The following is a 14,431-nucleotide window of genomic DNA, read 5'->3' as shown; positions in this document are numbered from 1 at the left end:
ATTGGTAGAAATAAGGAACTGCAGATGCTGGAATCTGGAGCAAAATACAAAGTTGCCAGAGTAACTCAGTGGGTCAGGCAGCATCTCCGAAGGACATGAACAGGTGACATTTCGGGTCGGGAGCCTTCTTCAGACTCAAGAAGGTTTTGAAGCAAGGTCCTGACCCAAAATGTAATCTCTCCATGTCCTTCAGAGTTGCTGTCTGACCTGCTGAGTTATCCCAGCACTTTGTAAATATTGTAAAACTAACTTGAAATATTTCAAACCATATGACTTATTTACATACAAATACACTGCAATCAAATGTAAATTATTATTACCTATTTTTGTCATTATACTGATTTCTCTCGGTTATGCTGCAAAGTAGCACATTCCATGGATGGGAAAGTAATCATTGAAAGAAACTTGGGGATTTCCACATAAAAGCATGGTGAAGGAAAATCTTAAAAGTACAATCAATTTCATAGTTTTCTGATGCCAGTTTCATCTATCAAACTCTCATCTTGTATGTATGTATGTATATATGTATGTATATATATATGTATGCATGTTCCCGAAATGCAGCCAAAACGGTATACAATAGCACAAAATGTTATGCCCACCTTACTGACCATTCGCCTGCGGTGTGCATTGATCAAGTTTTGCTACATTTTAAAAGTAATTAACTTCATAAACGTTAATAAATGCACCCCCCCTTCTCAGCAGCGCTGGGAGGACCGGTGCCCGTCCCGGCGTGCCCCGCGCCTGATCTTCCTCCCTTGGTGCCGTGCGGCGGCAGAGGGTCAAAGAAGATGGCTGCCAGCAGGACGAACATGCAGCAGCGACTTGCAGCCGCTCTCCTGCTGCTGGCCGCCACGATAGCTGCCCGGGGCCGGGGTGAATGAATCCCTCTCCCCTTTCCTCTACCCCCTTGCCCACCCCCGGCACCGGGGGAGACTTCCCAGCCGAAAACGGGTCCACGGGTCATTAGTTGGGGGAGGGTTGCCGGGCCCACAGGAAAGGTTTGGACCCAACGGGTCCACGGGTCATCTAGCGCTCTCCTGGTGCTGGCCACCACGATGGCCGCCCGGGGCTGGTGTGAGTGGCTCCCTCTCTAGGGTTGCCAACTGGCCTGTATTAGCCGTGACATCCCGTATTTTGGGCTAAATTTGTTTGTCCCGTATGGGACCGCTCTTGTCCCGTATTAGGCCCGGAAGCTGTATAGGCTAACGGAATGTGTTCGGGGAGCAGGACCGAGTGTAATCACCTAATGGAGGTTGCGTAGCAACCCGGCTCCTAGCCTGGGCGGCCTCCATTGGTGGAGCGGGAGCACCTGGCTGCTGGCTGGGTGAGGACACGTGGGAGGTGGATGGTGACATCACCTTGTCCCGTATTTGGGAGTTCGAATGTTGGCAACCCTATCCCTCTCTCCTTTCCTCTCCCCCCTCGCCTGCCCCTGGCCCCGGGGGAGACTCCCCGGCCAGCAACGGGTCCATGAGTCGTTAGTTGGGGGAAGGTTGCCGGGCCTGCAGGAGAGGCTTGGACCCAACGGGTCCACAGGTCGTCTAGCTGTCATTATAATTGCAGAATCTGGGCCATGTTTTCAGCAATGTTATGGCTACAGAGTGGGAGCAACAGTGAGGAATTTCAGGCATGACTGTCTCGTGAGCTGTCAGTTTTCTAAATCAACTTTGCCAGCTAAAGACAAATGAAACCAATGTCATTTGCAGCTACTTACACAAACTGAGTCCACTGCTTCCTTCATGCTATTTCTGATGAATTCCATTGTGATTTTGCGAGATGGCTGTTCGTTGAAGACAGAGTTCACCAGGGCTACTCTGGCTGCATCTCGTCTGGCATCAGCTTTGGTTAAACAGTACTAAACAAAGCAACAGGAATAAAGTTAACAGAACATGCAGGGTGGTGTATATGCTGAGACTCAGAAAGTACCCAGGTAGCTAAAACATACTTCTTCCCTCTGCCACTGAGAATCAATATCTAATTAATTGTTAATTTGTAAGAGCAGAATGGAATAAATCACTACCTGATTCTCCCTCTCTTAGTAAGGAAATGTTTAGCTTTCAATTGACACTGATTGTTGGGGGAACAGATGTGATATTGAACTTGCTTGAGATAAGTCACAATTTGTCATAAGTAACTTCCTGTTGAGTGCATTCATTTCAATAGGAGGGGTGAATCATTAATCTGGCATCAGAGCCAAATGTAAACATCTTTTACACAAAATATGTAGTCCATGTGCAATACTAAAGATACATTTCTTATATCATAAAGCCTCTGAGAGGTTATGATTTAATCGAAGCCTAGGTGTTTTTCCCAAGATGCACATCATAACATGTTAAATGCATTTTAAGCAATCCTATCTGGAAATTGCTTTGCTGGTTTACTGGTTTGGCAGAGAGAAAATAGGGCAAATACCACTTTATTCATCGCTCCACTGCATTAGACTCTGTCTCAGACATACGTTGCCAGGCATGTATATTTGCACACTTAATGGGTTTGTTGTCAGATGGATAATTTTCTTGGCATTGATTGTGATGTTTGTTTGTGATTGTTTTTTGTTTGTTTTAGAGATACAGCATAGAAACAGGCCCTTCAGCCCACTGAGTCCATGTGAACCATCGATCACCCATACACTAGTTCTATGTTATCTCACTTTTGCATCCTACACACTAGGAGGAATTTATAGAAGCCAATTAACCTACAAACCTGCATGTCTTTGGGATGTGGGAGGAAACTGGAGCACCCGGAGAAAACCCATGGGGTCACAGGGAGAACGTATACACTTCGCACAGACAGCACCCGTGGTCAGGAGTGAACTGGCTCACTGGCACTGTGAGGCATCTTTTTGTGGATAGCCCACTCTGAGGTGGAAATCAAACACCTCTTCTTTAGGAGAGGGATGATGAAAAAACTAGCACTTCTATAAGGGGGAAGGAGAGGTCTCTCTGCATTGAAGTCACGGGTGGTGAGATCAAGAAAACCTGCCTAGGGGAAATCAGTAGCTGAGCCAAGCTACAGATGTGAAGGGGTGGGATGGGATGGTGGCAGAGAAACAGCTGCATAGGTGAGGAACATCATGAAGGGGAGCAGCTTGGTGATGCAGGGGGTGGTCAAATGACCTGGGAAAGGGGATGTTAATGGATTGTTTTTGTGCTGGGGTGAGGATATTCGTCCAATGTTTAATTCAGTTTAGTTTAATTTAGTTCAGTTTAGAGATACAGTGCGGAAACAGGCCCTTCGGCCCATTAAGTCAGCTCTGACCAGCGATCCCCGGAGCACTAGCACTGCCCTACACACTGTGGACAATTCACATTTTTAAACGAAACCAAATTAACCTACATACCTGTACATCTTTGGAGTGTGGGAGGAAACCGGAACACCCGGGAAAAACACGCAGTCACAGGGAGAAGGTATAAACTGCTAGAAGAAACATTGCACCTGCAATGACATCATCATGGACATCACTTCAGAGCGACGAGGGTGACTCATGGCGCAAAATAAAATGATAGATTGGATTTCACTGATTTGACACAGAAATGGCCACTTATTTAATTCAATCCAGGTTAAATTGTTATTCAATTTGCAAAGTGCTGTGAAAATATAGATGAGGGATTATCGGTAATGGGGAATTGGTTTAAAAAAAGGCCTGAAGTCAGTACAACAGCTGGCAGTGCTGCTACCACTGAGCTGGTAGAACTGCTGCCTCACAGTGTCAGAGACCCAGGTTCAAGCCTGACCTTGGGTGCTGTCTGTGTGATTTGCTTATTCTCCCTATGCGCGCCTGAGATCCTCCATGTGTTTCCTCCCACATCCAAAATACATGCGGGTTGATATGTTTATTGGCCTCCATAAAATTGCTCCTAATGTAGGGAGTGGAAGGGAAAGTGGGATAACATAAAACTAGCGTGAACAGGGGTTTAATGGTTGGTATGGAGTTACTGGGCCAAAGGGCTTGTTTTCATGCTGCATCTCTAAACTAAAACTAAACATGGAATAGAACTAAATGCTGATATTACGTATCAGCACTATTGTTTGACGTACTTCATGTAAATTGCTAAGAACCCTGTTGTGTTTGACAGTTAAAATTAATTAATTCCTTGGAGACGTGGAATCAGAGGTTGTGATCGTAAGTTCATCTCAAGATTTTTCATCACAACATGAATCCTAGCATTAAGTGCAGTGCTGAGGGAGTGCCACACTTTCACAGATTTTGTGTAGACATTAAACCAAGGCCTCGTCTACCTCAGGTGGAGGTAAAAGTACAACAGGAATCATCTCAATGTTCAATATTTATTGCTCCAGCAAAATGAATTATCTAAACATATTATTTCATTCTTTGTCGATCTTTTTTATGTGCATGGCTGCTCATTCCCTACATCAGAACACTGACTATATGTCCAAAGAACTTCTTTGATTTTTATATCACTTTGATGAATGCTGTGGTCATGAAGAGTACAACATAATGTAGGTCTTCTTGTTCTCACCACATATCTATTCAGGCCCTGCTGTTGACGTGTGTGGTAAATTTAAGGTGAAGACATTTTAAAATTGTTGCAATCTTTCCACTGTCAAATAATCTGTCAAAGGTATTGTGTTGTCTTCAAATAGGCAAGGTATCAGAAGACAGATTACAGTAGAAAAATCTTACAGCAGATATAAGTATTTCAGGCAAAGAGTAGAGGGAATTGCTCTCAAATGAAGAGACATACGGTAACTTTCTCAAATTGGCTGTTTTGACATTTTCCTTCCTGCAATCAAATCAGATTTTTTTCGATGGAATTCAATAAATCTTCCAGTTACAGGAGCATTGCTTATTCAAACCTAGCCAAGTTCTCCATGAGCTAAATACACACTTAAATGGCTGGAAACAGGATTAAGCTTTCTTACATTTTTAAGGTATAGTGCGAATGAAAGCAAATTCCACAGACTGTGACTGTTAACAGTTTCAATCACTAAACAAAATACTATGGATTCTTAATTCACATTTTCCCATTAAAAGCTCTCTTCTGGCTTCCCACCTTTTCAGAGAAGGCGGCATCTGATTAGAGGAACTGAGAGCTCAACGAGAAAAGAGTGACCCATTCGGCTATTCTTGTGTAGATGTGAATTTTGAAACTTGGAAAGGGTCAGATTTTTACATTTATAGTCCCTCGTAGCTACTCAAAGGAAGAGAAAACATAGTACACTGATTCCACCGATCAATTAATTTGATTTTCTGTCAGCTAATCAAAATTAGACCTTAGAATCAGTAGAGTCAGTCATAGAGTCATAGAGTGATACAGTTTGGAAACAGGCCCTTTGGCGCAACTTGCCCACACTGGCCAACAATGTCCCAGCTACGCTAGTGCCACTTGCCTGCGCTTGGTCCATATCCCTCCAAACCTGTCCTAGCCATGTAACCATCTAACAGTTTCTTAAACGATGGGATAGTCCCAGCCTCAACTACCTCCTCTGGCAGCTTGTTCCATACATCCACCACCCTTTGTCTGAAAAAGATTCCTATAAAATCTTTTCCCCTTCACCTTGAACCTATGTCCTCTGGTCCTCGATTCCCCTACTCTGGGCAAGAAACTTTGTGCATCTACCTGATTTATTCCTCTCATGATTTTGTACATCACTACAAGATCACCCCTTACCCTCCTGCGCTCCATGGAATAGAGTCCCAGCCACCTCAACTTCTCCCTATAGCTCACACCCTCTAGTCCTGGCAACATCCTCGTAAATCTTTTCAAGCTTGACAATATCTTTCCTAAAACATGGTGCCCAGAATTGAACACAATATTCTAAATGCGGTCTCACCAATATCTAATACAACTGCAACATGACCTCCCAACTTCTATACTCGATACTGTGACTGATGAAGGCCAAAGTGCCAAATGCCTTTTAAACCACCTTTTCCACCTGCGACTCGACCTTCAAGGAACCATGCACTTGTATTCCTAGATCCCACTGCTCCACAACACTACCCAGAGACCTACCATTTACTGTGTAAGCCCTGCCCTTGTTCGATGTCCCAAAATGCAACACCTCACATTTCTCTGTATTAAATTCCATCAACCATTCCTCCGCCCACATAGCTGATTGATCCAGATCCTGCTGCAATCTTTCACAACCATCTTCACTATCTGCAAAACCACTCACTTTTGTATCATCAGCAAACTTGCTATTCTTGCCCTGTATGTTCTCATCCAAATCATTGATATAGATGACAAACAGTAACGGGCCCAGCACCGAACCCTGAGGCACACCACTAATCACAGGCCTCCAGTCCGAGAAGCAACCTTCCACCATCACCCTCTGCTTTTTTCCATTGAGCCAATTTGCTATCCATTCAGCTATCTCTCCTTGGATCCCATGCGATCTAACCTTCCAGAACAGCCTACCATGTGGAACCTTGTGGAAAGTCATGTACACAACATCTACAGCTCTGCCCTCATCGACGTTTTTGGTCACATCTTGAAAAAAAATTTTTTTTTAATCAATCAGATTGTGAGAGTATTCATATTAATATCTCAAACTGTGAATACATTCTCTGCCAGCTTTATTTTAGTTTAGTTAGGTTATTGTCACATGTACCGAAGGACAGTGAAAAGCTTTTGTTGCGTGCTATCCAGTCAGCAGAAAGACAATACATGATTACAATCGAGCCATTTACAGTGTATAGGTACATGATAAGAGGATAATGTTTAGTGCAAGGTAAAGCCAGCAAATTCCGATCAAGGATAGTTCGAGGTTCGCCAATGAGGTAGGTAAAATATTAGCACTGCTCTTTGGTTGTGGTAGGATAATCCTGTTGCCTGATAACAGCTGGAAAGAAACTGTCCCTGAATCTGGAGATGTGCGTTTTCACACTTCTATACCTTTTGCCTGATGGGAGAGGGGAGAATAAGGAATGGCCAGGGTGCGACTTGTTCTTGATTATAGTGCTGGCCTTGCCGAGGCAGCATGAAGTATAAATGGAGTTAATGGAAGGGAGGTTGGTTTGTGTGATCTCCCTGATCAATGTTACTGCAGATATAGACATATTTTAAAAAAATCATAACATGCAAATTTCAAGAATTTTTGGAGAACCAATAACAATTTTTCCTCATTTTTGTAAGGTCTGCTAAAAGCAAAATATGGCAGAACTTATCGTGCTTTCAAATATTTGCATTTTGATAAAATACTAAGTGCTAAATAAGGCTTCTTAAGATGGATTCAGTGTGAATGAAAGCAAGAATGATTCATCAAGTGAATAGGCCAGAAGTAAATTAATATGGAAGGGTTTGTAACAAAGACAGATTTGTGATAAATATTTATTTCATTGGTCAGCTTTTTTTTAATCATCATAAAGGCCCTTTCAGCAGTGTTTTGTAGAATAAAATCAAGAAAGGTTCAGCTGAGAAACCAACGCGACATCAGCTTTTGAGGCTTTCATTTTATTAAAAGATAGCATCTTCATTGACAGCGATGGAGAATAGATAGAGAAGGCACAATGTAATTTCTGAACCGTTAAATGGAATTTGACATTGTAAAGGTACACTTAAAGATGATCTACGTATGTTAAAGCACTGCATGCTTGGTAATGATAACAAAAGCATGAAAGATAAATACAAATGAAAGAAGCCATTTGGACAATTTTAGCTGCACATCTGGAATGTTTTTAAAAGCTTGCATTCCCCCCATCACATCATTACTCTGTTCAGAAAATCATTCTAAATGCTGACAATCAGAAGTTCTATATCTACCCCAAATTGTTCTCTCACCACCTTTAGTCTACTCCCATCAGTCCAGGACTCCAATGCATTACTTTGAAAGCCTTCACAGTAAATAAAATCATTGCAATCCAGAAACTGGTAGAAAAACATTTCTTCTTAGAACATTTAAAGTAAAATCATATGGAAATCATATAAAACCAAGGGGAAAAATATGGGATGAAAGGTAGAGTGAGTAAATTTAAAAACATAGAAAACATAAAAAATGTAATATTTTAATTCTGATATTTTCAGATTTCAAATGTTAATTAATGTCTGAAAATGTGACATTCTTCACAGATAAGTTTCAATGGGTTTAGATCATTTGGTCACAAATAAGACATCAGAAAGTTATAAATTCACTTATATTAATGATGTGTTTAGTGATGCAATATGTTCACAATCAACATCAACTTTTCAAACATAAAATGTACCAGCAAACGTGTCAGGTTAACCTGCACATTAGCTTTGACATTTTCAATGCACTGTACACTTACAGGGATTAGAAATCGCATCATTAGAATCACTATTGCTATTATCACGTGAGCCAAGCTGATATCTATAACTTAAGATCATATCCATACCATTTGGTAATTCTGATTTTCACTTTTGTCAGAAACATTTAAAAAAAAGATACTTGTCAACAGTCCTGCCACATGTCTTATTCAACCATTTTCATGCCTGATTCTAATTCTGAATTTCTGTATTAACTGGTATTGGAATCAAATGATATGGAGTAAGGCTTGGTTTGCATAGGTGCAGGAGGGAGGAGATTTTAATTGCAGTCTTTAGCAATCAGTTTCCACTGCAAGGAGCTAGTAATGGATAGGAGTAAAAATAAAAATAAACACTATGCAAGGCAAAGGTGTAAACCTTGGCCTGGGGCCTGCTTTGTTAAGATTCTTGTGTGATATATGTATTTTGCATGTTTCATTGATTGACAGGGGTGTTGTTACCAGTAGTTTCTATACAAAAAAGCAAGTAGTTTAGAGGTATGCACTTCTTAGTGAACTCAAGGATTCTGCTATTTATATATTAAGTCACCTTTCATATATTGCAGAACTTGATGGGGATGGAGTAGGGGGGAGGGGGAGGGGGGTGGAGAGAGGGGTTGAGGGGGAGGGCAGGGAGGGTGGAGGGGGGAGGGGGGGGAGGAGAGGGTGCTGCACCAATGCAGGAGAGGTTTGGGCCCAATGGGTCCACTTGGTCTAGTACACTATATAAGTTTTTGTATCTGTTCACATACATCAAATGCAATCAATAATCACAGCCTCAAAATAGTGAAAAATGTATACTTTCAGCTTACTCATATTTGCAGCTGCTACTTTTAATACCCTCAAACAACAATCTGCCTAAAGTTAATGTGATTTTAAATGTTCTGAAGGTAACAGTATCCAAGAGATTACTTGTGAATGGAAATCTGCCTAAATTAACAGTGCGAATTCCATTGTTGCACCCGACCTTTAATATTGCAATCCATTCATCAAATAGTCAAAACAAAGCAACTGAGTGCTCATAAAATATGGATTAAGTTCGTCTAACTTCATGACGTTTTACACTGTTGACCATTGAGCACAAATAAGTAATTATAAGTGAGAAATCCAGAATATATGGGAGGGTTGTCACATCAATGTTTGTCTTGGCTATGCCAAGATTGAATACTAAAGCAGGTGATTTGAGCAGGAGCAAAGGGATTAGATCCTGACCAGGCTTATTATTGTAGTATGGACAAGTGCAACTGTATGCACTTTTAAAGTAACTATTGTTATCTTCCCAATGCTTTTGAGGCAGCTTAGATCTGGAATGGAATCAGAAATTAAAACTTCAGTTCCATAGCAGTGATGTTGGTTACTGAGTTGGAAAGTTCCATACAGCAAATGCAATATCTAATGCAAACACAAATACTTTAATTGTTTTTCCCCAATCAATTAGAAATTATATTTCTGCTCTGAAAAAATAATAAAAACTTTTCAATGCCCAGAGTATTTGTTGCTTCTTATGAGAGTGTTTTAGCTCACGTCGTTCATAAGTTAATGTTTTATAGTGTTCTATGTTGAATTTCCTGAAATATATGTTAACAGACACTATCCATTTGAAACATAGTTACATTTGCCATGTTCCACTTTTGATAATGCTTTGGTGCAATGATTTAGGAAGCTTTAACATATAGAGTTGCTATTTAAGTAAGAGTTGTTGGTAAAACTGGGCTCAAGTTCCTTTAAGGTCACGCAAGAATATATTGGTTGCGTGTGAAGGTGGAACTGCAAGCACCGGCTTACAGTGGGGGAAGAAATGCTAGGAGTAGGGAGCAGGTAACTTATGAGTTTCCAGTTGAAAATATTCCTCAGATCACTGTTGGAGAAACCCTTTTCTGCACTTCTGGACCTCAAAGGAATTAATTATTACATCGGCTAAACAACCCCCCTCCAGCTACTCACTGCTTATGTTCACCTGCCCTCTGCATCAATGACTTTGTGCTCAGTTACAACTGTGGAACTGTACAAGAGATAATTATCAATTTCAACGGAGCTTTGCATAATGGTCTCACCATTCTCTCTCTCGATCATTTCTCTTCCATTAAAATTTTCTTTAACCTACAAGAGAATCCAAAAATCAACATATATTCCGCAGCCTATCTTTCTACCATGGTCACAGGCAGCCACCTCCTCCCTTACTCCAACAGACTACGTCCTCTCCCACTCCCCTCAGGAATACCAGGATATGTATCCAACACAGAAGGATGCGCATCAACAGAGCATTTACAGTTCTTTGAAGTTGTTGCATCCAAACTATGTGAAAAGACATGCAGAAGATAAATGAGCAGTGGTACAAAGAAAAACAGATTTGTGAAAAGATTAAAGCAACTCCAGCTGTCAAGTCCACAAAGGAAACTACTAAGGGGGAGGTTCACTGAGGTATTTATAATTAAATGGAACTGATAAAATAAACCCAGTTCCTTCAAAGTAAATCAGGAAAGATTGTAAATCAGTGACACATTATTTTGAAATAGATATTGAGAGTGATAAATGTTTAGAATAATTTGCAAACAGGGCAGCAAGGCAAAATCGCTGGAGGTTTCAGTCTGATGAAAAGACATTGTCAGGAAAGAAGGATTTCATTGTATTGACAACATTTCTTCTTTAACTCGAATACAATAGGACAAGCAACAATACAATTACTGATCATACAAAAAAATAAAGCTGGAACTTTGTGGAAATTTGCACACATTCTCATATTTGTTTAAGAAAACAGCAATACATGGACATAAGGTACAGTAAATATTGCAATTCAGCATTCACTCAGGCAGTTTCAACTAAATATGTGTTAGTACAGTTGTTTTCCCAATAAAGTAGAATTTATTTTGCATTATTTTAAATTCAACATTTTATTTTCTGTAAAATAATAGATTACTTATGTGGAAAGGTGCCCTTTATATACAGCGCAGTGGCACTGTCTCACCGCTCACTGTTCAATCCTGACCTCTGGTGCTGTATGTGCATAGTTCACATATTCTCCTGCAGAGGTTTCCTCAAGGTGCTCTGGTTTCCTCCCACATCCCAAGATGTTCTGGTTGGCAGGTTAATTGGCGGGTGTAAATTATCGCTAAAGTAGATGGGTGAGGAGTCGTTGGGCACGTGAAAGAGTTAAGGTTACAGGGAAATAAGGAGGAGAATGGGACTGATGGGAATGCTCCAAGAGCTGATGGAGACTCAATGAGCTAAATGATATCTTTCTATGTCATGAGGAAAAATGAAAAGTATTCATAATCACAATTTCTACCAAATGTTCAATGAGCTTGTTATCTTTAATCTTTTCTTTTCACCCATTCCTTCTCTCCCGAGATGCTGCCTGACCTGCTGAGTTACTCCAGCATTTTGTGAATAAATCGATTTGTACCAGCATCTGCAGTTATTTTCTTATACAGCTTGTTACCTTTAATCTTTTCAGTTGTAAACAGATTTGATTCTTGACATTGCACAACTATTAACAAGCATTGCTGTCCTATTTTAGATTAATCTCGAGCAAGCGAGACAGACATGCACCTGTAGATTTGCTCTCCTGTTGGTAAATGATTTTGATGATGGCAATTGACTGAGGAGTTTGGTGATAAAAACCCTGAAGAACCAGCAGGAAGAAAGACTTGAGTAAATCAGCGGGACAGGCAGCATCTCTGGAGAGAAGGAATGGGTGACATTTCGGGTCGAGACCCTTCTTTACGGCTCTCACCCATTGTTATCATCTGCTCTAACGTGTTAATAGTGGATTTTCGTAGTGATTAATCAGAATTTAACCCAACACCTAAAGGTTTTAGAAGAAAGACCTAAAGAATCAAAGTTTCAAAGAATCATTATTGCAAAGAAGAAAACTACTTGTCTGATTAGGCTCACGCCTGCTCCATGCAGAGCAGGCCCCATTCCTCCATTTTCTCAATTGCTGATCCATTTCCCCATTTGAAAACTATATTTCCACACCCTTATCAGGCAGTGAATTCTAGATCATCACTGCTACCTGGGTGAAATGGTTAAGATAAGAGGGTGCCCAGTATCTTAATCCTAGAACCATCTACTAACATGAGCAGCTTCTTTCCAATTGCCTTACCAACACCATTATGATCTTTTATTTCTTAATAGAGATTTTGAAATCAGGAATATAAATATTGCCAAAAAGCTGGAATTTTGTAGTTGTGAAGGGAATGTACTGATTACGTCACTGGTAGGAATATTTTTTTCTTGTCAGAGATACGGGTATTTAATAAAAAGAGAGCTGTGCAGCAATGGAGTTTTAATTTTAAAGATTTACCAATACAGATTGACACGGCATCGTCCATCTGGAAATATTTTAGCAAAGAAATACAATAAATGTAGAAAATAAATGCTGAGAGGCTGTACTGTTTGAATAATCTTTTCATAAGTGAAATGAAGAAATAATTCAACCATTACCATGATGAGTGAGTTACAAGCTGCATGCAAAAGAGAACATTTATGTAGCGTGGAATACAATAGATTCTATTTGCAGCTCTGTAGAACAGTGCTGCCTCTTTGTGGGAATTCCTGTGTTCTGTTGAAAAAAATTCAGCTGTAATCCACTGGGATACAAAAGAGGTGACAGGTGAGTCCTCGTGGCCCACTAACTATAAATTAACAGTCTGACTGGAGGCCCAATGTCTCTTGTGTTGTAAGGGTGCTTGCAAACTCTGGAACAGTTAATGTGGCACTAAACTGTAGAATATTCAAGTACTTGTAGACAGATTTACGTCGTCCTTGAAGATATAGCCCAGCGTTAAATCTGAGGTGTGCAATCTGTTATACCTTAAATGACTAATATTACTAGATATGATTGACATAATTACTAATTGGCAAAAAAAAAGATCGTTTCACTACTTCCACTCTGACTTTTCTGTACTTCACATATGCAAATGTAAGCAGCTAAATCATTCAGAAGGTATAGGATGGAAACTGATGATAACGCCTCCCTAGGCACTTGACATTGGAAAATAAGCACCTGTTGCTCTTTATCACAATAGCTAAATAGGGCAGAAGTTTCTTCAGAGCAATTCAAGCAAAGGTTGTTGAAGACATATTGATGGGATGGGTGGTTGAGTGAAGTCCAGGGTTAGATAAAGGTAACTATAGATTTATGGGGGAGAACAGAGGGAAGATTAGGAGAATATTTCATATACATTAGGTTGATGTGATCTAGATTGCATTGTCTGAAATGCTGATCGAAGCTGATTCAATAGTAACTTTCAAATAAGAATTGAATGTACAGTTGAAAAACAACACTGTGGAGATATGGGGAAAACACTGGCCACCAACTGGTCACCATTATCTAAGAGTCTAAACACCTATAACAGATTGATTGCTCTGATATTCTATAATTCTGCCCAGAATGTGACGATCTTCTCATGCTCACTTTACGATCCTTCTTTTAATTCATTTTCAGAGTTTGGGTGTCATTGTAAAAGTTAACCCTAACTGCCATTGAGAAGTGATGATAAGCTACCTTCTTGAAACTAAAGGTTGTCAGTACCTTTCTACACTGAAAAAGGCTCTCCGACAGTACCGCTATGGTATTTATGCAGCTGCTCTGGTTGAATTTTTAGTAAATGGTGTTGCCCTGGATTTCGATGTCAGGGCATTCTGATGGATGCATGGATAATCCTACTTCATTATGTTCGGGGTAAAGTTGACAGACTGGGATATGATTAGACAGACATTCTGTCCACTAACACTATATTACATAGTTTAATTAACACTATATTACATAATTCAACACTACATGTTTTAATTGTATCCGTACATGGATGTTTTACCAGAATAGCAAATGTTTCACCATATCACCTTATATGTGACAATAATAAACAAATACCAACACCAATCCAGGTGGATGAAGGTACTGCAGTAATTTCTGATCTTATTCAAATAAAGCATTGAGGAGTGCCATTCATTCTTATATTTATTTTAATAAAAAGGAATAATAAATAGCTGAAACATTGCAAGATCAATCTCAACCTCTGGCTAGGTATCTGGCTATTTTTTTCCCATTATGCACTGTTCTAATTAAGCTGCTACATGTTAAACAGACGTGGGCAATCATGGCCATGTTCATACTACATTTTGGAACAGAGGCTGCACATCCAGGCGGCATGGTGGCGCAGCGGTAGAGTTGCTGCCTTACAGCGAATGCAGCGCCGGAGA

General features: G+C 40.3%; 1 protein-coding gene across 1 annotated transcript in view; it reads right to left on the bottom strand.

Moving 5' to 3' along the window:
* Positions 1-14,431, bottom strand: part of LOC144592101 (protein limb expression 1 homolog) — a 33,385-nt gene that overhangs the window by 11,285 nt on the left and 7,669 nt on the right. The window contains exon 3 of the mRNA XM_078396454.1: positions 1,718-1,858. Within this exon, the coding sequence (XP_078252580.1) occupies positions 1,718-1,858 (141 nt within the window). The remainder of the gene's footprint in view (positions 1-1,717; positions 1,859-14,431) is intronic.

Source organism: Rhinoraja longicauda, chromosome 3 (assembly GCF_053455715.1).
Source record: "Rhinoraja longicauda isolate Sanriku21f chromosome 3, sRhiLon1.1, whole genome shotgun sequence".
In the NCBI taxonomy this organism is placed as follows: Eukaryota; Metazoa; Chordata; class Chondrichthyes; order Rajiformes; family Arhynchobatidae; genus Rhinoraja; species Rhinoraja longicauda.
The sequence above is the reverse complement of the archived record's forward strand: the minus strand, read 5'-3'. Positions and strand labels throughout refer to the sequence as shown.